The following is a 23,682-nucleotide window of genomic DNA, read 5'->3' as shown; positions in this document are numbered from 1 at the left end:
AATACATACATAGTTTTCTTTTTTCAGAGGATATGTAATGTATATGTTATACATACATGTCTGGGTGCTTCTTTGCTATATTCTTTTATAGCTTATTCTTCCTTATTCATTTTGTATTTGTCATTGCTGTTATTCAACCTCAAGTCTCCTAATGGGGAGAATATAGTTTCAGTTGGGTAATACTGTGTCTGACATTCACTTTGCAAGCACTGCTCAATAGATCGGAACCAGAATTCCTCACACAGGTAATGTTTATTAAAAGGGTAACACTGAAAATGTTCCTGGTTCAAAATCAATTGTTTCTGACTTAAACTTCTGTTGCCACCTGACTGGAAAGGTAGAGAGAGTTGATCACGACAAGGGGAGTCTTCTATTCCTCTACGTCATCAAATGAGCCTTCTCCATGTAGGAGAGCTGGATTCCAAGACTCATCCTCAACTCCAGCTTGATCCTGTAGAACCTGGATCCTCAGCATCAGACATTTCAGACTCAGAATCAGGACCAAGAATTGCCTCCTCATCTTCCTCATCTTCATGCAGCGTCTTTATGATCACGTCAACCGTAAGACCAGCCAGACTAACACTCTGGATAAAGAAAATCAAATGCATATCAATCAGTCTACTAGGTTATATTTCGACTTTTATTTTGTTGATCTAGCCATGGTTAGCTAGCCAGAAAAGAAGCTAGCAAGCTAACAGCTAGTTAGTATTGTACATATTTCTCTTTCTCACTAGTAATGGATTTAAAATAAGACTCACAAGCATCAGATGTGTGAAATGAACGGCAGGTGTTTCCTAGTGAATTCATAACGTATGAGTCATTTCTGACCCATGTGTGTAAAAGTGATGTAGAAATACCAAATGTACGTTTGTTTATAAAGTAGGAACTGAGGAAATGAATACGTGTCATTTTTTACCCATGTTGTGCATCAAAGGGTTAATTATCCAATTAGTATTTATACATCTATACATGATGGTGCCTTCAGGGAGGCTATGTATCATATATATATGATGTATACATCCGACAGTCCTTGAAGGCGCCATCTTGTTTGTTATAGATTTGCGGGCAATGTCCGAGTCGGCCAATCAGAGCAGAGAAGGGTCGCGGGCGTGTCTTGTGACCCCGCCCTCCCCCATATAAAAAGGCCCGCCGCTGTGTTTGATTCATTCGTCGTCAGAGAGAAGCGTGAACATCTGTGACTGAAGAATTCAGACCTGCCATAAAGACACGGCCTCTCCCTCCATCTTCTACTGACACGAGCAGAGCGCTGCTGTCTCCATGTTAGTTTTCCTAAAGAAGAACAACATGAAAACCAAATTCATCAATGGAGTCTCCTCGTCCCCCTCCATGTCCCTGGAGCTGCTGGTGACGGAGAACGCGCTGCAGGTCCAGCCCGACGCCCAGGAGGACAGCAAGGAGCCGGACTGCGCGGACCTGCCCGACCCGGACACCCGGCACCGGGCCTACCTGTGGACCCGCGAGTTCCTGCACGGGGCCTGGAAGATAGTGCCCGAGGAGGACTACCACATCACCGTCATAAGGTACGGGGCGGCCGCCTGGCTCTTTGTGAGGGAGAGACCCAGGTGGCGGAGGATGCTGTTACACTTCCTCTGTCGCAGATAGAGGGGGTGTAGAGAATTACATTTTATATAGAGTTACATCCTCCTGTCTATATGTCAAATAATATAATAGTGTTGCATCCTCCTGTCTATATGTAAAACAATATAACATATAGAGTTACATCCTCCTGTCTATATGTGAAATAATATAACATATAGTGTTGCATCCTCCTGTCTATATGTGAAATAATATAACATATAGTGTTGCATCCTCCTGTCTATATGTGAAATAATATAATAGTGTTGCATCCTCCTGTCTATATGTAAAACAATATAACATAGAGTTGCATCCCCCTGTCTATATGTAAAATAATATAATAGAGTTGCATCCCCCTGTCTATATGTAAAATAATATAACATATAGAGTTACATCCTCCTGTCTATATGTAAAATAATATAATAGAGTTGCATCCCCCTGTCTATATGTAAAATAATATAACATATAGAGTTACATCCTCCTGTCTATATGTAAAATAATATAACATATAGAGTTACATCCTCCTGTCTATATGTGAAATAATATAACATAGAGTTGCATCCCCCTGTCTATATGTAAAATAATATAACATATAGAGTTACATCCTCCTGTCTATATGTAAAATAATATAACATATAGAGTTACATCCTCCTGTCTATATGTAAAATAATATAACATATAGAGTTACATCCTCCTGTCTATATGTAAAATAATATTACATATAGAGTTACATCCTCCTGTCTATATGTAAAATAATATAACATATAGAGTTACATCCTCCTGTCTATATGTAAAATAATATAACATATAGAGTTACATCCTCCTGTCTATATGTAAAATAATATAACATGTAGAGTTACATCCTCCTGTCTATATGTAAAATAATATAACATATAGAGTTACATCCCCCTGTCTATATGTAAAATAATATAACATATAGAGTTACATCCTCCTGTCTATATGTAAAATAATATAACATATAGAGTTGCATCCTCCTGTCTATATGTATAATAATATAAAATAGTGTTACACCTTCCTGCCTCTGTTTAGAAGAAGTAAAATATAGAAAATATTATTTTAAATTGCATATTTGTACATTATTATAGATTTTAGAAATCTAAAATATATAAATAGTAATTTTATGTAGTGGTACACCCCCTGTTACAATTGAGTGTATATATAGATTTTTCTTATCACAACAAGGACGCTGACAACATAACGCAGCTAAAATGGCTGTTTCAGTGGAATATTACAGCAGCTCTTATTTCTTGTCTCTAAAATCACTCCAGGTTAGTTATTAATTCATAATCTTAAGTCCCGCCCCCCAAAGCCGACACCTACCAACAACATAAGTTCCAGCCTTGAAGCTTAAATAAGGTATTTTTTGGGAAATAAACGCCCTCTAAAAGATTATGATTTGGTTTTATTTGTTTTAGCTGCTATTCTTGTTGTTGTTGTTGTTGTTAAAAAATAATTCACGGTTCATTTGAATGTCTTTGCACCGTTAACTGAGCTGGATAAGATTTAACTAAATATAATAAAGACACCTCTTTGAATCCATAAAACATGAGGGCGTCTGGACCAGCATGTTACCAATGGAAGTCCCTTTATGTAATAATTGATCCTATTCTCTGATTCTCTGTTTCAGGGGTGGTCTGAGCAACAAGCTCTTCCTGTGCAGCCTCCCCGACAGCCTGGACTCTGTCGGGGACGAGCCGCGGTGCGTCCTGCTGCGCCTCTATGGGGCCATCCTGCAGGTGGGAGACACATCTAGTCGTTTTTACCGTATAAAAAAAATACAAGTAAAAGTAAGATCCAACCCCTCACGAAGGACAAGTTGTATGTGAGAAGTTTCTCTCAGTATTGTGTAGTCGCTGTCCTGTAGTAACTGATGTTAACCTGCTTTTCACGTAGATAAAGAGCTGCTAGACGGCTGATAACAGACATGTAAGAGTCATATCAGACTGACCTGTCAGAGGGTCAAAGGTCACTTTACTGCTTAGTTGATAAACACAGGAAAAAGATAATAAACATGATTCATGATTCATGATACATTAAACTATGTGACTGTGCCACCAGGCTGTTGTTGCTGCTGTTGTTGTTGATGTGTATGTGTGTGTGTGTGTGTCGTGTGTGTGTGTGTGCGTGTGTGTGTGTGTGTGTGTGTGTGTATCATGCATATGCTTATGTTAGTGTATGCATGTGCAGTTATGCCCTCATGTATGTGTGTGTGTGCGTGTATGTGTGTGTGTGCGTGTGCGTGTTAGCCATTGTTGTACATGGTGATGTACCCCCATGGCTGTACATGCATGTGTTCTTTGCCGTAGGCTTCCCAAAGGAACATGCCTTGGGCACGCTTGTTCCCAGGTGAACCCACCAAAACCCACGGTACAGTATGAGATCTCTGAAATCTCAGCCTAATACAAAGACACACACTTCTGTAGAAACAAACCTGGCCTCCAACTCTGGGAAGATACATTAAGGAGGGGATAAAAACTAAGTGTCGACATCTCTCCTGTCTGTCTCTTTCCGTCTCTGAATCCTTTTAAGCCTTTTGTTTCCTCGGTCCTCGTCTTTATCTCCTGAGATGACGCGGCGGCTGTGTCCAGAGTCCATGATCCCAGAATGCACCTGGGCCAGACACGTGCTGTGTTTTTGCTAATTGTGACACAACTGCTCTAAAGATAACCGCTTAGTCACCGTCACGCCCCCGGCAGCCGATTGATTTCTCCTGCTTATATTGAGCGACGAGAGGTCAAGGACTTTAAAACATTTGCACAAGATTCCTTAAAACAGCAAATTCTTATCTCCTGCTGCCACTGCATTGTTGTTAGTGGCACAGTTTTGTTTGTTCCAGTCTGCAGCGATAAGTCAGAGACTGGAGCCCAAACAAAGACGCTGCTCGCTCGCTGCCCTCCGAGCCCGCCGATCTTTCATTTGCAAGGGAATCATTTTTATGTGCCGGCCTGATGAGACCTTCATTAAGTATTAACTAAAGTCGACGTAATTGCAAACAGGCCTAGAAGCCGTTAGCTTTTATTGCTCGGGATGTCGCACGGAGCGAAAAGCACCAAGGCAACTGTCGCCAACTGCGTCACGACTGAGCCGCCTCTCGAATTAGTGATGTCCCATCAAAACCTTAATAGGATCGAGGAAGTCAGATGACATTGTCATTGGAGTGCACGGGAACTAATGACTAAACAAACCCTGCACCGGACACTGTTTCTGGGTAATGGAGATATGTGGATAGGGGGCTGGAAAATGTGTGATTCACCAAGTTAAAGGAGACGTATGATGTTTGTTTTTTAGTGAATATAAAAGTTCTACGACCCGTCCGACTCATTGTGACATCACAGTGCCCCACATAATGCACAGCTAGCTGCTGTTCTTATAACATCCCCTAACGAAGTCAGGTGAAGCGAGAACAGAATCCGACATTTTCTTACATGCGCTGGAAGCAGTCGGCCTTAAAGAGACAGGAGCTGAAACCAAGTGTTTGAGACAGGGGCTGAAAGGAGGAGCAGCAGCAACGGACAATCTGAGGAAAGTGATGGGGAATTTATTGATGGGTGCTGAATTAACAAAATATCACAAAACATTTGAATAAAAGAGGAAATCCGCACACGAAGCTCCCATTAAAGAATGAATTTGTCGTAGCGACGTTTCAAGAACAAAGGATCTTCATAGTTCTGATAAGGTACCGAGTTGCCGACGCTGAATCGAATTTTCGGAACATTTTCCTTTAGAATTCATTCAATCTGTGGTGTAGCGGGGGTGCACGTGCACGGAGGTCACTTGCACGCAATATAAAATATGGCAGAACCGCCGCAATCTAGATACACTGCACTAGAGCACGTAAACCTCTCTTCAAGTAAGAACCCCAAGTAAAATAATTAGAATATGAGCATCATGTGTTTTCTGCTTTCTCTTTCCGGCTGTTGCGTTTAGCAGGTAGTCAGAGGGATGGGGGTGGGGGGCACTGTCCTCTCCGAAAGCCTCGTGTGTCTCTGAACTCATACTGTACTGTCTGCTCTGCAGGCGTGGCTGTAGGTTTGATGTTGGCGCTCACGGGCGGCTTCACGTGATTTCGTGGATATTCATTTCGTTTCTTTTTTTTTCCTGATAGATGTCCTGTAATAAAGGAGATTCCCGACAGTCGAACAAAGAAAACCTGTTCCAGGTAAGTAACCGACGATGGTGCCACCGTCCAGTGTCTCTGCACAGCGTCACCACACATTCACCGTCTCACGTGTCAGCACCACCGATAACATTGTTGTGCTTCTCGAAATTCTTCTCTTAATCATGTTGGGACGGGGGTTTCATTCCGACTCCTCTGATCTCCGCAGGCAGCTGTTGTTTTTATTCACAGAGAAGCTGAACCTCTGCAACCAGCTGGGCTTTTACATTTAACCCCTTTTCAGCCCCTTTTCTACCCCTCAGAACCAGAATCATTTTACAGTTACTTTTTTTGTAAAGCTAATTTCTTATCAAAGTTACAAAGTGTTTGACAGAAAGTTTTATTTTGCTCGAGATGTCCAACAACTAATGAAAACATGGTTAAAATGTTCCTGCTCTATTGGTTAATGTATAAGTATAATGTATAAGTCACCTAATAAAGATCACCACCTTAATAATACTTATTTTGATTAACAATATTCAGACCATAATCCAGATCTGCACCAAATTTCACCTTTTCATTGTTATCACTGCGCTCAAGATGACAGATTAATTCACAAAACATATCGAAATACGCCCCATTTTTTTCATGTTCAAGCTCGTCATCGAATTTGCTGCGAATGTGAACGAGTCAGAAGAATCGCTTTAGTGTTTTTTGCGTGATCCTGCTGACACCACGGATGTTGCCTCTGTAACAGAAGAGACCTTGTAGTCGTTCGCTACCAGCAGAGCTCTGTCCCTCTTAATGAACCCCAGGTAGACCGGGGGTTAGGACTTTGGTTAATTGATTGATTGATTAGTTTGGGAGCGAGGTCACTAATTGTTTAAAGGGCACACAAGTAGGACTGTTAGCCTCTTAGCACGTTGACGTTGTGTATCAGTCGGCGCGGGTGGAGGGAACTCTGAGTAAAGTGCAGAGTGCATGTGTGACCTCACCTGAACCAGTCGGAGACGGGAACCATTTAACTTTAGAGATTTTTTTCTTATCTGGTTTTTTGAGGCCTGACTTGATATGTTGTCCTCAGTCGTGGATTAAGTTCAGGACGCTCAGCTCAAACAAACCTGATTTTAAATAGACTCTTATTGTGGTGAAACGATTGAATCCAACAGTGGAGTTCAGCTGAGGAAATTATATTTAGAACAGACGGCCACAGCAGAAATATTAGATACGGTTAGGACAGAACTGTATGTTCACAGAGACGCTGCTGACGGCCCGACGCGCTGCCAAGTTTCAACGACCCAGAAAGCTCCCTGCGTCGTGTCATGTGGACACTGACGGAGCATTGTCCCGTCTTTAGGTATCAACGGGTCTGTGTAGGATGAGATCACGCCTCAACACACAAGCCACAGTCAAATGTCATTTCCTGTGAACAAGAGGTCACTGTCCTGCTGCAGGATTGCCGTGGTGTCACTGATAGAGTCGATAGCCACAACAAGCAGCGAGCGTCTCTGTGATTCACGGTCACTCGGTCGTCTCTCAGAGGGACAGTAGCCATGTGACTGGATTTTTCCATCACAGCCACGACCCCTTGACCTTCACGTTAGGGACACGTCATGGAGGCGAGGTCCTGTTGTTGACGCCAGGCTGATGCAGAGCCGACCTCGTGTGGGTGTCTCAGCGAAGCCTGGTCCAGGTCCACCTTCTCTAACAATGCTGTCTGGTCAAGGTTAATCCCGTTTGGATTAGTAGAGATGATGCTGTTTTAATCCCTGTGGGGATGTTTCACATGTCACAGCAACGTAGTAGAGAACAAAGCAAATTTAGAAATGACAGAAACCGCCAGGGATAAAAGTTTTACCTTATTTTTTATTTATTGAAGATTTCTGACTAGATATGTGTTAATCCAGTTTATCTATTTACCAGTGCTTCTTCATTTCTCTTCATAAAATGCAAGTTTTTGGCGTAATCCTGCAAACTAATAGAAAAAGACAGAGGATCTTTACAACTAGTGTATGAACGGAAATATCTATTCCATCGATATAAATTTACTGTAAATGAGCAAGAGCATTCAATTTGTTGAGTCAGAAATTCCCCTTTGTCATGATACTTGAATAACAACATTCAATAAAAGGGATTTGTATAGAAGTAGTTTGTTTAACCTTTTTTAAAATTGTAATATGGATAATCAGCCCCAAATATGTGACTGTGACTGTTAATTGTTTTGATTAAACATTTATGTAATGATATATTCCCTGTATTTAAACAAACCCCCTACCTGTGTACAGTAAGTAAAAAGTCGTGGGTGTTACATAACGGTTCGTGTATTACTTCACGTCCTTATCGCTGCACTTTGACACGAGTTCACTGTCGCACACAGACGACGGGAACAAAAGTGTGACTGACACTGATTCCGTTCACTTCAGATGGATTTGACTGGTCTGTACTTAATCTGTACTTAAGTATTGAGGGTTAAAGCGTCAGCTGTCGGCAGCTCGCACTGCACCTGTTGCATCACAGCCAAGGCCACGCCGCTGAAAATCTCACGACTGTGCGGCGGCACTGATACGGGACCAGTGAGAACATCGATGTGAAACAAATAACTCCAAACTAATCCCAGAGATCAGCCGTCAGACCGAGTGTGATGTGACGATGGAGGAACCTCCTGTTCGTTCAGAAAGGATGTTCGGGTTTACAACAGGAAGCTTCAAGGCCCTGACCGTTAAACAGGAAACAGCGAGGGGAGGGATGTTGAAGTTCTTCCGTGTCTGAACCAGTTTCGTTTTAGGGACGTGATACTCGACTCGAGGACGGTAGCTGGCTCTTAAGGTGAAAATTTGCTTCCCCGGTACACTAGCTAAAAACAGTTATAGCAAATAAACATTGTTTTAAGACTGGCGAAGTTTTACAAATTAAAAAACCCACATTGGATTAAAAGAATCATAATAAAAAACATATTGACTGATCGTATTCACACTTGTAGATATCCTGCTAACAGCTTTACAGGCGAGATTCCGCAGTTGGCCACTGGGGCAGTTTAGCACTTGTTGACGTCGTTTGCTGCCGGGAGCACGTTAGAGATGAAGCCCAGGTGGTAAGAATGGAGCTCATTCATTGGTGGAGGAGCCTCCGTTTTTTTACGTTTCTCATTTTTGTTTGGTTCGGTACCGGCAACAAAACTACCTGGTCAGGTTCAGTTTAAAAAACCCACGTGCGTAAATACACATACCTCTTATAATTAATAAAGAAAAAACAAATCAACCCGCATGTGCAAAGAATCACGTCACATTTTTTTCTAAACTCATCAAGTCGACGTGACCCTGCAGCACATCTGCAGCCACAGCCCTCGATGCACCCCCGGTCTGCGTGCTCGACATCTACGACTTGTGGAAAATTAACATGTGAACAAATGGAGGTCTTGTCTGGGAGAGTGGGAGCCGGAGCTAGAACACACACCGGCATTTAAAATAGGTCAGAGGAAAGTAAACCGGAGAGCCTGGTGCCGGGCTGCGAGCAGCGCAGACAGTCGATGGGACGAGCAGGGTCACGCTGCGGGACGCCGCCTCCAAACAACACGTCAGGGGAGGGTCGTCAGGGAGCCCCGTGCCCGTTGGTTGTTTCCCCCGTTCTCAAACCAATCGGTTCCCACGACACACAGCCATTCATGATGAAGCAGATTAAGTGGGAATTTCCAGAGGATTCAATGACCTTCAGTTTCTGAACGACACTTCCTGTCACCGTCACAACAGAATGCAACTCTTGGTTTGCCTCGTTTCTCCTTATTGGCGAGGAGAATAAAATCTGTGTCTGACACGAGGGCAAAGTCAACGTTGTTATCTGACCCAGATTTAAACTGAACTGTTTGACCGAGTCGTGTTTCTAATCACTATCAGTTAGGCTGTTTTCAGGCACGACTCGTAGTTTGCATTTCACACGTGCACACGCATCAGATCCGGCTCTTATCAGCACGAACTCTCTTGACATCTTCGTTCACACATCGGCTTCTCCTGGATTTCTACGGACTTTGCCCCAGAAGGTCAGGAGGTTTCTGCAGGAGCTGCGGAGCGTCCCACTCGGACATTTGCGTTCACACATGCGCCTCCATCGTAAGAAACAGTCCAGTGCATGTCTGAAAATAGCTTTGGACATCATGCAGAAACTGAATGTCCATTTGACACGTAGCAAATGTAGATTGGAGCAGCTCTCGGTCGTACGCAGGCTATGTGCTGCAGATTCAGGTCAGTGCACACAATGATAATCAAGATGGTGCCTTCACTGACTCACTGAAATAGGAGCGCTGCGTCCAATAAGCCGACCCCACGGAGTCTGCGCTGTGCTTCGGGCCGCCAGCTGGTCCGTTGTCTGCCCGTATGCGTGTCAAGATGATTATGTTAATGTGGATCATTCACACTGGAGAGTGTAAAAAAAGTAGATGCCATCAGCAATCTGCAGATAACGACGTAACTCGACGATCGCTGAGCAAACGGCCTGGGAATGAAACCCAATGTGTTCAGGAGACGGACGTTTTATTTATTCAAGATGTCGAAGCCTTTTTAAATGGTTCACTGTATCCACGCATCGGATACACAGGGCTGATGGAAACCATGTGCGGGTTCTGTGGAGGTTTGCTGATCACTTCTACAATCTGTTGTGATTCCCAATGACGAGTGGGAAAAGACCTCTTGCTTTAATCACGTCGTTGAATTGTTTCCAGATTGTTTCGCAGATGACAGAACTCCATTCGTAGAAAGAGCAGAAACTCAACTGTTTGTAGTTTTCCAAGAATTTTTTTTTTTTTTTCATTCTTAACAATAAATCTATTAACCCTTTCGGAGTATCTGGGCCATGCTGAGGAGAAACCTCAGATAAATATATAAAGTCATATTACGGGAATAAATTCAAATAAAAAAAGTCGTAACTTTATGAGAATAAAGTTTTAATGTTAGGCTATGTGTCATTTTAAAGGGAGAATATCAGAAGTTCAGTGTGTTGCATGCGGTGTGTGTCTGGTTGTGGTCGACTGAGGTTTTCATTGGTTACATCTGCATGTTATTAAGGGTTTAAAAGTTTCTAAGTAACTCCAGTGAGCACTGTTGCTTTCTTCAACTTGGACCTAACCCTCAAACGAAGCATCATTTAGAAACCTGAGGGGAAAAAACATTTATTTTTTGGGCTTTTTCACGAACTTTTGCTTTTGCCTTGGAAACTGGATATGACTAGAAATAAGAACGTCCGTCTACACATCAGTACGTCCTCCACCTGTGTTTTGAATTCTCGATGCTCAAGGACGACACCAGATAAAGACTCGAGGGAAACAAACGCAGGTGTCACACAATCCGTTCTTTGTTCTACATGCATCTGTTGCATCTGGCTTCAGAGGGTTAACCGAGGAAAACTATTTAAAAAGATTAAGTTGCCAAACTCTCCGGTCAGACCAGTACACGTCGACTGGTTATTTAGGAGTTACACAAGTTTTCCCCTCAAAAAATTAGATTTTTTTTTAGATTCTACCTCAAAGGTTTTGACTGTTCTCCAATGACAGAGATAAATGAGTGTCTCCTTGGTCCAGCGCTGTTTTATTGCTCTGTCTCTTGCAGAACGGGTAGAAACAAAGTGGAGGTGGCAGTGTTTTCTCTGAGCTGGCTTCCTGCTGCACCGTCAGTGTGAAACACATTCCCTGGCTTACAGCCGAGGACCCCGGCGCTCAGATCCAACGCTCTGTCTCCACAGCAATTTATCTGAAGGTTACTCACTTCACAGGGCTGAAAATGCAACGAGCCACTGTAGCCGTGCTGCAGAGCGGCGCCGAACTAAGAAAAGACGACCTCATGGAAATGTGTAAACGACCTGAGAGCTGATCTGAATATTAAAATTTAAACTGTTAAGTTCTCTTAATATGATGCGTGAGGCTTCGGGGTTGATGACATTAATCAAGCAGCTGGAATGAGATTTACTTTCTTGGCAATGGGAAAGAAGTCAATCGCCTTTTATTGAGTTTAACCACGTTTAAAAAGACGTGTTTACCCACTGTTTTTGGTGTAAAAGAGGGAAAACTAGCCCTTGAATTGAACTAATAAGTTACACTTTTTGTTTTGCCCTACGAGAACTCACGATGTGGTTCAGTCTCCTGGTCTCTGTGGTCTATTGCTACTCAGCTGAAAAACCCTGAATCTCCTCGAAACGTGAGATTCAGTTTTCCAGAGGAACCAAAAAAAAAAGCTGTGGACCCTTTCCCTGTGTTTGTCTTGATCCGTTAATTGGTCCACTCCCTCTCCCCTGCCAATGACCTCCTGCCTATTTGGTGAGGAGCCCAGTTTTCTTTCTTCTCCTCTCACACTCACACACAATGGAGTGAAGCTGAATCGCAGCAGCGCACAGTCGTTAGACTTTCAGGCTCCAGGTCACGTTTGAGTTGGTTGGAGAAAAGATCCTCTCTTTGTTCGCAGCGTCCATCTCCAGAGTTGGGAGAGCTACAGCTCTAAATTCAGGTGCGGCCACATTCCTTCACTGTTTTTTGTAAATATGCGAATTTCATTTGTCGGAAGACCCGGTGAGACAAAAAGAACTTGAGGAATTCATCGCCTCCTCCAAGGAGGTGGTTGTCGCTGCTGGTTGTCGGCAGGATCACACAAAAATGCGAGATAGGTCGTTTTCTGACTTTTGTACCCATTTCCCAGAGAATTCATGGATCTAGATTTTAAAAGTTTTGTGGACTCATATTTATAAGTGAGTGTATTTGTAAGCTTGGTTGAATCTAAGGGGACGGTTGGACGCTGGCGTGGGTCTGAGCTCTGCTGATCGAGTGTCCTCTGTCGCAGCAGAACCTGTTACACCGGCAGAACCTCCTGAACTAATCAGATGGACTTGAACACACACAAAAGGCTGCAAACCACCCATAATGCAACACTGCAAGAGATCGTACTTACTCTGATACTTGCTCCATTTAGAAAGAATAATTGCAAATCTCCGAAATATGAGACCATCGTGTTTTAAACCAGAAACAAAGTCTTATATATTATGATATTATGTGTATTATTATTATTATTATTATAAACGTCCTGCAAACTGTAATATCTAAAATACACAAGACAGTAAAGTCAGTGAGCATTTGATCAGAGTTCATCATAGAAGCATCTGTGAGGATTCTGCCTCCTCAGGGACTTTCTGTTATTCCTGACATCTAATCTACACCTCCCTCCAATTTCCATGTTTCCATCCCGACACTGACCAGAGGGAGTCTCTATTCCAGCACTAATGGGTGGAGGAGGTGGAGGTGGTGGAGGTGGAGGCTGACCCAACGTTTTTAAATCAATAAGTAAACGTTCCTCTGTTGTGTGTTTCCAGGGCGCGGAGGCCATGGTGCTCGAGAGCGTGATGTTTGCGATCCTGGCCGAGAGGCAGCTCGGCCCGAAGCTCTACGGGATTTTCCCTCAGGGCCGATTGGAGCAGTACGTCCCTGTAAGTCGCCATTTTGTTGTTGACTGTTAACTTGCATGGTAATCCTCAACATGGGGAGGAAAAAGGGGAACTCTCTGCATTCCAGGACCGAAATACATCAACCAACTTCTTCTTTTTTTTTGTTGAGACGTTTTGATTCAGTCCTACAAAGTTGAAACTGATATGAATCTTTAAAATCGTTGAAATGCAAAAGTCTAATCACATTTGTTGACTGAATATATTCTGTTTTGTGTGTAGAAAGTATAAAGTGTGTTTTATGTTTGCGTTGTTATGAGTCATTTCTCTTGATGTAAATCAACTTTTTGTTACATATGATCACAATTCTTTTGAAGATAAATGCATTTTGTACATGGAATTTAATTTAAAAACTAAACACTTGGCTCTAAACCAGGTCTAATACTGGTGGGTCTTGATTGTCTTTTCTAAACGAAGCCATTTTGAGCGTTGAACTGTTGTCGTTTGGCATAAAAAAGGTTTTGTCAGTGCAAATACTAAAAGATTGAAAAGCACTGGTTATGAATAAAAGGCTCAGTAACAGTTTCCCGTTGGCAGAGTCGTAAGCTGGACACGTGTGAGTTAAGCGACCCCAGCATCTCGGCGCAGGTTGCGGAGAAGATGGCCAGGTTCCACGGGATGATGATGCCTTTCAACAAGGAACCCAAGTGGCTCTTTGGAACCATGGACAAGTGAGTGTTTAGGTTTCTGTCTCAGTCGGTAACTTGAAGATGACGTGTTTCACCACCTTATCGTCAGAGTGTGAGGAGGCTCATGGGTTTATCATCGTGAACCTCCGTTGCTTTGAAGTTTGTTTGTTAGCACAGTTTACGTTGTGCAATGTTTGACGGTGTGTGGTGTTAAAGTCCGTTGCTCTTTTCCACTGATCTTCAGTGAAGACACCACTTCGTGAGTTTCTGTGGAATTTCACTGGAAGCACCAAACCCTGTTTCTTCTCGTTTGCCAATTAGATCATGAATTCGAGCTCATGTGGGATGTCATCTATAATTACTTTAGATTAACGTTAACATTTATCGATACACCAGGTACCTGAACCAAGTCATGAGGTTGAATTTCACCAGAGAGTCACATCTGCGTCGCTTCAACCGCCTGCTCAGCTACAACCTGCCACAGGAAATGGATCTGCTCAAGTATGTTCCTGCTGACACACGCATGTACAGACACATATGCGCACACACATGTACAGGCACACACACACATGTACAGACACATATGCACACACACAGGCACGCACACACACACACATGTACAGACACATATGCACACACAAACACGACACATATGTGTTATGCAGCAGAAAGTTCAGACACAGCGAGTAAGAAAACCTGCACTCACACCAAACGTGCAGACCTGCTCGTGTTTTAAGACGAGAGGGAAACTCTGACATCATCCACCCATCAATTAGTCTGTTCATCAATTAGTCTGTTCATCCATTAGTCTGTTCATCAATTAGTCTGTTCATCAATTAGTCTGTTCATCCCTCTATCCACCCACCCGTCCATCCATCCATCCTGTAGCTTGACATGTCACAGTGGCATTTTTCACAGTTTTTGTTCTAAAATGTTGATCAGACAGATAAAAAGCAGAAAGATGTGTGTGTGTGTATATATATGTGTATATATATATATATATATACATCTTTATTAGAGGATGTCCTGCAGCCTTTATCTCCATCTGTCACCGTGACTCTTTTCCATATGTTATGTCTCTTACAGTAAAGAGTTTTTTAGCACTGGACTGTTCTTTAGCTTCTCTCCTCTGTAGACTCTCTTCACACGATTCTTGTGTCGGTGGAAGTGAAGTGAAGCACAACTTTCTACTTCAATATTGGATCCATATTTCTGTACATTGATCATAGCGATCAGGAAACTGTGTTAAGGTTAAACTCTGCTGATTGATTTGTCCCCTTCATGTTCAGGTCTCTGCTGGACTCCACCCACTCTCCGGTTGTGTTCTGCCACAACGACTGTCAGGAAGGTAACACTTCTTCTTTTACTCTCTACACTTCCTCTTCTCTTCTCTAAGATGACTGGATGAACAGGTGACGTGTGTGTGTGTGTGTGTGCTGCTTTCAGGGAACATCCTGCTGCTGAATAGCCACGAGAACTCAGACCAACAGAAGCTGATGCTCATTGACTTTGAATACAGCAGCTACAACTACAGGTGAGTTTGAAACCACGGTAAATCTAACTTTAAGGTTAGCGTGGAGGGGGAGAGCGGGTTGTCCTAACCAGAGGGTCTGCGGATCCATCCCATTCTTGTCATTGGGCAAGATACTGAAAAGTCTTGTGATATATTTGAATTATGGGTGTAACACAACGACAGAGCCGGTGTTCTCAGGAGAATTATCTTATAAGCATGAGATAAAGATAAAGAAAAATCCCCGTTCAGGAACGTAGAGACTCTGTCACACATGATACTGCAAAGAAATCAAAGTAGTGTGTGTTCGATACGTTCACGGAAACAGACGCAGCCGACAGTTCGTACTCTTCGTCCGTATTTGTGCAGGTCCTCTTAAGACTGAAAAAACTGAAAATGAACATTTGCATAGTTTATTTAGTAAAATAAAAGTTTTCATATCAACAAACACAACAATGTGTCTGTAGAAAACTCTTATACAGATTAGAGCGACACATCAGTCCTGCTCTGTCACCGCCTCTCCTCGTCTTACCAGCTCTTTCTTTCTCAACTCCCCTCGTCTCTGTGCAACAAAGAGGGGAGGGAGGAGGGTGAAGATGGAGGGAGGCTGATAGTGAGACGGAATGTGAAGGAGAGAGAGCAGGAGGGGAGGAGGGAGGGAGAGAGGGAGGAGAGGGGGCACAGGCAACAGAAACAGAGATATTCAACCGAGAAGAAAAGCTCAAAATAATTCGGTGGGAAAAGAAAGGAGAGTAAAAAAAGAAAGCAGTCTGGTTTGTGTCTGTGCTCCATCCACGTTTCCTTCCCGGCCGCCATGATCCGAGGGCGCCTCCCTCCGCGGAAACCTTCACTGCAGCTGTTATGCAACCGGAGTGATGCAGCGCGATGCACAGGATGGAGGGAATGGAAAGACTTTCAACTAGGCTCAGCTGTGCTTCTTAGAAACGGACGCGAAGCCGTTGGATTTACAGTCCAGCACAAAGCACAGGGACGAGACTCTCGATAGAGCTCAGTAGAATAACGGGATTTTTCTAGATTTTAAAGCATCTCTCCTCGAAGGGGCAGATATCTCGGGTTCCTTTTGTGAATTCTTGAGTGGCTCATTTTCTGGGAAGCTGCTTGAATCCCGCTGCCTCTCCTCGGCTCGCAGCGGAGGCGCTCTCCCCCCACACACAGGATCAGAGACACTCCTCCCTCCCCCCACTCCCGCCCCACAGCGTGGCCCCTTTAAGTCTCCTCATATGCTGCAGAGCCAACATGTGACCCTCTGCACACAAATGACTGCACACGCATACCAAACATGTGAGCACGTGTGCAAACATGTAAAGCGTGCGCAGGAAGAAGACACGCCCACAAATGAACATGTATATATACATGTTTTCCCCCCTCTCCAGGTTATAGACTCCCCCCCACAGTCTGAGCACTGGGAGGTGTTGTGTTGGAAAATGTTTTCCCAGCTGCAGATAACAGTGTGGGAATCGACCGTAGACTCGACACAACATGACCGCCCCGCCCCCAGAGTGGAAGCCGTCTGGTGGCCGGCTGCAGTATAGGTCATAAAACCCACCTTCTCCATGTTAGTGGATTGGACACACAATGCATGTTTGGTTTTAATTGGTTATTTGAAGCTGTAACGACGATGTGACGCATTGTGAGTGACACCTGAGACTGACTCATGATTGGTCGGGCGCATTTATAGAGAAGACCTCGTTACCACGGCTCCATCCCCCCCGATCGCTACTACGACGTGTATTTTAGCTTCAGGTCTGGATAGTGGCAGGAAGTGGAGATTAACAAAATTTTTCTATTGTGTAATAATTAATGTTTGATATGTTACTTGATAAATTAGTTTAATCAGACCTACTTAGCTTCATATTTGTACCTTGTTTTGACTGAAGTCTCAGTTACATGACGGGAAGACAGTTTCCCCCCTTGAAGGACAGTGGGCGGTGAAAGGATGAACCAGTATCGGTTGTGTGTTTTTACTTTCACTAAGCCACTAAGAACACAAAGGGCCTCAGTGAAGCAGGATGGACAACAAGCTCCAGGGCCAGTTTAGAGAAGTAACGAGTGAACGTCCCTGAAAAACAAGGTCTCGTGTTCTGTTGAGCAAACAGGATCAAGAGAGGCGGTGCCGGTTTTCACAGAAACCGGCAAAACCCAAAAGTTTCCAATACAAACACACTGATGCCAACAAGACATCAGCTTTTCACTGAACGATCATTGTGCATGTAGATATGTGTATAGAAAGTTTGAATAATAATAATAAGACTAATTTAATCTTTAATGTTGTTTATTGTGTTTATGTAATTTAGAAGTAAATTCTGCAAAATAATACAGAACACCGCAAAATACTAATACATACTAGGGTTTTGCAGATAGGTGATGATTTCTTTGATAATCAGAGCATCACAGACCGAACAATTTTCCCAATAATGTGTTAAATTATTATTATTATGTATTCCATCTGGCCCGCATCGTCTCTAATTGATTCTACGTCTCTGTCGACCTTACAGGGGATTTGATTTCGGCAACCATTTCTGCGAGTGGATGTACGACTACAACTGTGATGAGTTTCCTTACTTCAAAGTCGACGCTCAGGCCTACCCCTCCAAGGCCCAGCAGGTGTGTGTGTGTGTGTGTGTGTGTGTGTGTGTGTGTGTGTGTGTGTGTGTGTGTGTGTGTGTGTGTGTGTGTGTGTGTGTGTGTGTGTGTGTGTGTGTGTGTGTGTGTGTGTGTGTGTGTGTGTGTGTGTGATGCGTTACATGTACACAACATCTACATGGGTTGTACTGATGGATCGCTAACTGGTGTCATGTCTCCCTGTGCAGCTGCACTTCATTGAAAACTACCTGCGTGAGTCTGACGGCAGCTTCGAGCAGCTGAGCGAAGACGAGCAAACGAAGCTGAAGGAGGAGATGTACGTGGAGGTCAACAGGTGAGCTCGGACATGTGACACCACGTCAGCTGACAATGTAATAAAGTGCAAACGACAGCTAAATAAACCCCCAAACAACGTGTGCTTCTGGATGTAGGTTCTCCCTGGCATCCCACTTCTTCTGGGGCTTGTGGTCCATCATCCAGGCCCGACTCTCCACCATCAAGTTCGGATACATGGTGAGTTCTCATGCGTGAAGAAGTCGTAGGCAGTTGAGTCCCGCTTGGTGTTGCAGTGTCAATATTTACTGTGTTGAGTAGATGTCAGAGGTCACGCTGCCGTGTCAGTCTGACAGGATGTTAGACAACTCGGACAGGTTGTCTCTGTCACACACAGTTGGGTAATATTTAGCATTTTGGGATAAAATGTTTTGATATCTCAACATATTTACGTTCTGATACACTCTCAGAAAGTGACCAACATTTTACCAATATTCAGAGTTGTTCTACAGCATATATATTAATGCGTACTGGGTGCTATTGTGTGTGTTGCAGGAATACGCCCAGGCCAGATTTGACGCCTACTTCCAGCAGAAGAAGCTCTGGGCTGTCTAACGAGCTGATGGGATGTATTTTATAACAGGTTCAGCCACATGGCAGCAGGAGGACGTACAGGCTGATTCCACCATCCACACTTTACTCGCACTCCCTGCCTAGAGGGGATCTGCTGGCTAGTGCCGCTGTCGTGCTTACCAAAGCCAAAACCTTGATCGCGTGGCTCGGATACTTAAAGTACGACGACCACAATCCATTGCAGCTCAGTAAAAAAATCCCAGAGAACCCCAAAAAAAGAAAAATCCTGACTTGTGCTAACGTTCCTCACTGGTCGGAGCTGCTCTCTGCTTCCGCCTCGTTCCAAACATATCACTAAGACAAGTGAGGAACCAGGTGGACTTAGGTTCCACCGGCCCCGCCTGTTCCTGAGGTCTGGTGGGATCTCTTCTCTTTCCACAGGTCAGACCGAGGTCTTCACTTCCATCGCACACTTCAGCTTGTTTGATTTTCTTCTTGTTTTAAACGGTTGTTTTGGGGGGATTTTCTTCAGGCAGATTCAGTGACGTCGTACATCAAAGTTTTCTGAGCAGCTGCTCAAACTCCACCAAATCGAAAATCAAAGACGTCAAACTTCAGCTGTTCCCGTTTCTATTAGATCTAATTCTGTGTGGCTTCCTTACTAGTACTGTTACACTGATCGACTGTGACTTTCCTCAGCCTGTTGTATGTTTGTACTAACGGGGGATTGTATTATAATGGATCGCTGTGACAGGTAGATCCACATCTGTGAATATCTTACGTTTGGGTATTACTACATGTTCAGCCAAATGGCTACAGGACATTCCGGTCAGCCGCGCTTTATGAGCCGAGGGAAATGTTAGTACGCTGTCTGGGACGCTAGCGAGCTAACTGACATTTCTGCTTTTTTATTTTTATTTTTTTGACTTTTATAAATGGTTTCTGCATTGAAGAAAACTTCACACAGTTCACATGACAGTGGTTCCTTATTGTGGTTTCTATGGTGAGGCCGGGAGGAAACGCTTACGTGACAACTCGACTCACAATCGTACCCAAAAACGACATTTTACGACACAGCTGAATTTTGCTTCATTTACTTGTTGAAGTAAGTTGTAGCTTGACTCTGTTAAAGCGGCATTTGTAGTAAAAAATGTGACTTTTACTGTATCGATCAGTGACTTTCTGAGCTCTCGGTGCTGCAGAGAGAAGTGAGTGGTGTCTCTCACCTCGTCGAACCCAAACTGTTTGAAAATGGGAGACGTGACAGTGAAAACTTTGACTATTTCGTCCTGCTGCTTCTCATCCAAACATCCTGAGAGCGGCTCAATCCTACCTCACCCCATCGAGTCGTCGCACAGCGAGTACGAGTTTCACCTGCTGCTGCTGACACAGCGTTTACTTTGCCTTTGATTGGGACTTTGATGTGTGGAAATTTAGTTTATTGTCTGTATCGGCACTTCTCACATTCTGTGAATTTAACGGCATTCCTCTTTTCACAGCGACCACGATTTAGCCTCTGGGCTTGTCCCTACGGAAGCAGCGCCCCCTGTTGGACTTGATAAGAAATGTGTTGAATGACTAAAAGTTTTTCCGTGATAGAAATCGGTTTTCTTCACGATTCCCAAATTGTTACCCAATGACGAACCATCACCATAGAGCTGTGTCGGAAAATTGCTCCTTGTTTACGATAGAGTGCTGTACACTACTTTTACGCTAGCAATCCCACAATGCAATTCTCTGCATTTCACATATGCTAAAGTTACTGTTGTTCATCTCTACAGCTGCTGGTAAAAACTCGAAAAAACAGCAAGACAAAAAAAATCCTGCGGGAAAAAATTTGCCGAAATCTTAATGCGTAAACTGTTGATAAACAGAACTATAGGAAGAAGTGAATAAATGATCACGGGAGTGATTTCGAACACAGCTCCCCCGTCCGTCTTATTTACCGAAGCCTGTCGAGCTTTCGAGCAGCACATGTTTAGCACTTTAAAACGGAAATCTGCCCAAATCCGATCCTCGAAATTCAAAATATTTTCCTAAAACAATCGGCCCTTGATTTGAATGACAATGATGGACAAAGGCGCGCTTGATTCTTCCAACAGTAACAACAAATATCACCGGCTGCCTCCTGCTGATTTGTTAACAGCTCTAATGCAAGAATCCTGCACATAGAGTTTTATATATATACATATAAAGCAAACCTGAAATTTTGAAACGTGCCGCACACCTTCCAGAACGTTGCTAGCTTTGTAGATTTGGTTTTAAAAAGACAAAACCAACAAAGATTCCCAAAACTCTCTAAATATCAAGTCTTGCTGTTACCAGACCCGCGTGAATAACGACCCGGACCCAAAGTTTTAGCGGCGACGCCTAGTTACAGTTGCAAAGCTACGATTGGACAATCGCTGTTTAGGATCGGGGGTTTAGCGAAAGACGACCCAAAGTCGCAATCGTCAAAACTGAGAATATTTGCCAAATACCTGCTCAAATCATATTAACATGTTGTAGGAGGATTAACGGAGAATAATGCATCTGAAGAAGTTGTGCTGCTACACGTGAAAAGTGTTCTAGTGCCACAGAGGCTGCTCGTCCACATTCATTCCAGTGAAGCTGTAGCAGATTCATACGTGTTCCCTGTTTACCTGTGGGAGTGACTGGGATTCACCTGAGGGAACTGAGCCGGGTCATGACACTAATGTGATCCCTTCACCAATCATCTACTGGAAAAACCCAGAATGTTTGAATGTCTACTGTGGCACTTTCAATCTGAGGACGACAAAATGTTCACAAACACATATATATATATATATATATATATAAATATGTATAAACTAATATGTACTTGAGTATTTTCATGTTTAAACATCTGGGGGTTGTTGAACTGTGACTTTTGAGCTGATGAGATGTTATTTTACATACAAATGTGTTTTATTGTATATTCATCTTTATATTTCTTTTGGAATGTGGTTAATGTATATTTTCATCGTTATCTTTAAGGCTTGTGCTCTGATACAACCGTTCAAATTGTTGTTGGTACATCTCTAATGAAGCAATAGTCTTTACTTCAGAACATTCAGTGGCTGTTTCTTTACTAAACCTGAATTTGTATTTTTCTTATTCAGAAGTTTATTTTGAAATGTTTGTATGATAAGTATTTGCCCTGAACAATTTCCATCTGAATATTGATCACCAGGATTTGCAGTTTTAGTACCTTCCATTCTTTGCGTGCACTTAGGACCAAATAAAACTAAAATGTTCATCTAATTGGTTCTGATAAATTTATTTAGTAGAGAACAAACACATTTAAATCTGTTTAAACTTGTATTTAGTATTCGCCAAGAATAAAAGTATAAAATAAGGGTAAAATATGAACCAAACACACTTGCACCATATCAGTCTGGAGAATGTACATTGTTCTAATTGTTTTTTCTTTAAACACATCTGTTCTGTGTTAGTAGCCTTAACTGCATTATCACGTGACTCACAGTGAAAACCTTTGCGATCTATGCAGCTTTACTGAATGCATAATGTATAAAAACATGTTTTTAATTGAATGTGTTTCAGGTTAATCACATAGAAATGATCTTGGCTGTAAATCTACCTGCTTTGCACAAATAAAAACTGAAGAGGAAAGAAAATGAGTGAGCAGAGTTTTTCATGTACATGCAAATATCTGTATTTGTCCATTTGCTTCTTGGGATCACGAGACCCTGCTGTTATTATTTTTCATCAAAATATGTGGAAAATATCCAGAAATGTCTCGTCGTTGCTAAAGGAAGTGGAACAAGTTATTGGATTTATACCAAGATTTAATGAGTTCTTCCTTGGCCCAAGTTTTGTGGAAATCTTGTTTAGTGAATCCTGCTGAAAAAGAACCAGACAAACATCAGTGAGAGAAAAACTTCCTAAAATAATAGAAACCATGTTTGAGAAAAATGTATCTGACGTGTACTTTGAGTTTTTAGTTCGATGTAACTACAAGGGAGAAGAAGTTTACTTAGAAAGTATTTTATATATGTTCCTGTGTGTTCTTTGTGTTCATCCCTCTAAACGTGGATCCTGTTTCGATGCAGCAGGTCGATGCAGATTTACACACAGATGCTGAACTCTCATTGAGGTAATGGACGCTGAGATGATTGAGCGCAGCAGTGAGTCAGACTTGGCCTCTTGAAGTGAAGCTGCAGCCAAATACTCCAGCTGTGGTAATATGGCTGTCGTCCATATTACCACAGTGGACAACCTCCCCTCAGCCAAAGTGACACTTTACAGGAGCTCAGCAGCTCCTAAATGGTTTTCTGAGCCCAAAGTGTATTTGTGAAGATTAAAACAATAAATGCATCAGTGACACTCACAGTCCTGCAGCATCCGACAGTTTTTAGATGATTAGAATAACAACTTTCACCCAGAAAACCAAATATTGAGAGTCGGTGGTGTCGGGGAGCAGCGGAGGAGGATTTTCAGTGTTATGCAACGAAGTGAGAAAAACCAACGTTCACACGTCTGGTTTATATTTCAGTGGGTTTCTGCTGATGCAACTCCTGTATACTACAGAGCCAAGATGTTTGACTTGGGAAATATGAAAACCCCTGATGCACAGCACGTTAACATGAATTAAAAGGTTCATTAGCTGCACGGTCTGATATGTGGCAGCTCGGTGAGAGGCTGGATGATCAGAGGTGGGACGACGCAGCAGCAACCGACAAGAAGCCGTCACAGCTTGATGCAGGTTCTTTTCTGTTTTGTCCAATTATTTGTGGATCTTGATGAAAAGAATAAATATAAATTAGGTGGAGAACTCGTGTTTTTATGGGGACTGGTGGGCCTGGGTGGAGTCAGGCCATTGTCTTTAATCTACTGAATGCCACGTTGAATATCTGACAACTCAGAAATACAATATTAAAAACAACCTA

The 23,682-nt window shown here is 42.9% G+C and overlaps 1 protein-coding gene across 2 annotated transcripts; it reads left to right on the top strand.

Annotated features, from left to right (window-relative positions):
• The first annotated feature begins 1,180 nt into the window (after window positions 1–1,180).
• Window positions 1,181–22,410, top strand: chka (choline kinase alpha). Of its 2 annotated transcripts, none has more exons than XM_035156420.2 (12): window positions 1,181–1,541; window positions 3,245–3,353; window positions 5,723–5,776; window positions 13,055–13,168; window positions 13,721–13,854; window positions 14,209–14,313; window positions 15,102–15,160; window positions 15,259–15,346; window positions 17,839–17,947; window positions 18,154–18,260; window positions 18,358–18,439; window positions 18,755–22,410. In XM_035156420.2, exons 1-12 carry the CDS (start codon window positions 1,279–1,281, stop codon window positions 18,812–18,814), a joined length of 1,284 nt encoding a protein of 427 aa, XP_035012311.1. In that variant the 5' UTR covers window positions 1,181–1,278; the 3' UTR covers window positions 18,815–22,410. The 2 variants fall into 2 exon arrangements, with proteins under 2 accessions (XP_035012311.1, XP_035012312.1); XM_035156421.2 differs by having other exon boundaries at window positions 3,245–3,404.
• Window positions 22,411–23,682: the final 1,272 nt, after the last annotated feature.

This window comes from Hippoglossus stenolepis, chromosome 5, assembly GCF_022539355.2.
Source record: "Hippoglossus stenolepis isolate QCI-W04-F060 chromosome 5, HSTE1.2, whole genome shotgun sequence".
NCBI classification, from domain to species: domain Eukaryota; kingdom Metazoa; phylum Chordata; class Actinopteri; order Pleuronectiformes; family Pleuronectidae; genus Hippoglossus; species Hippoglossus stenolepis.
This window is presented reverse-complemented; position numbering and strand designations above follow the sequence as displayed.

Bases quoted from the DNA above. Each gene is read 5' to 3' on its own strand.
- chka (XM_035156421.2), top strand. From the start codon at position 1,279: ATGTTAGTTTTCCTAAAGAAGAACAACATGAAAACCAAATTCATCAAT. The intron at 1,542-3,244 runs GTACGGGGCGGC...TCTCTGTTTCAG, and splicing joins TACCACATCACCGTCATAAG to GGGTGGTCTGAGCAACAAGC. The intron at 18,440-18,754 runs GTGAGTTCTCAT...TGTGTGTTGCAG, and splicing joins CCATCAAGTTCGGATACATG to GAATACGCCCAGGCCAGATT.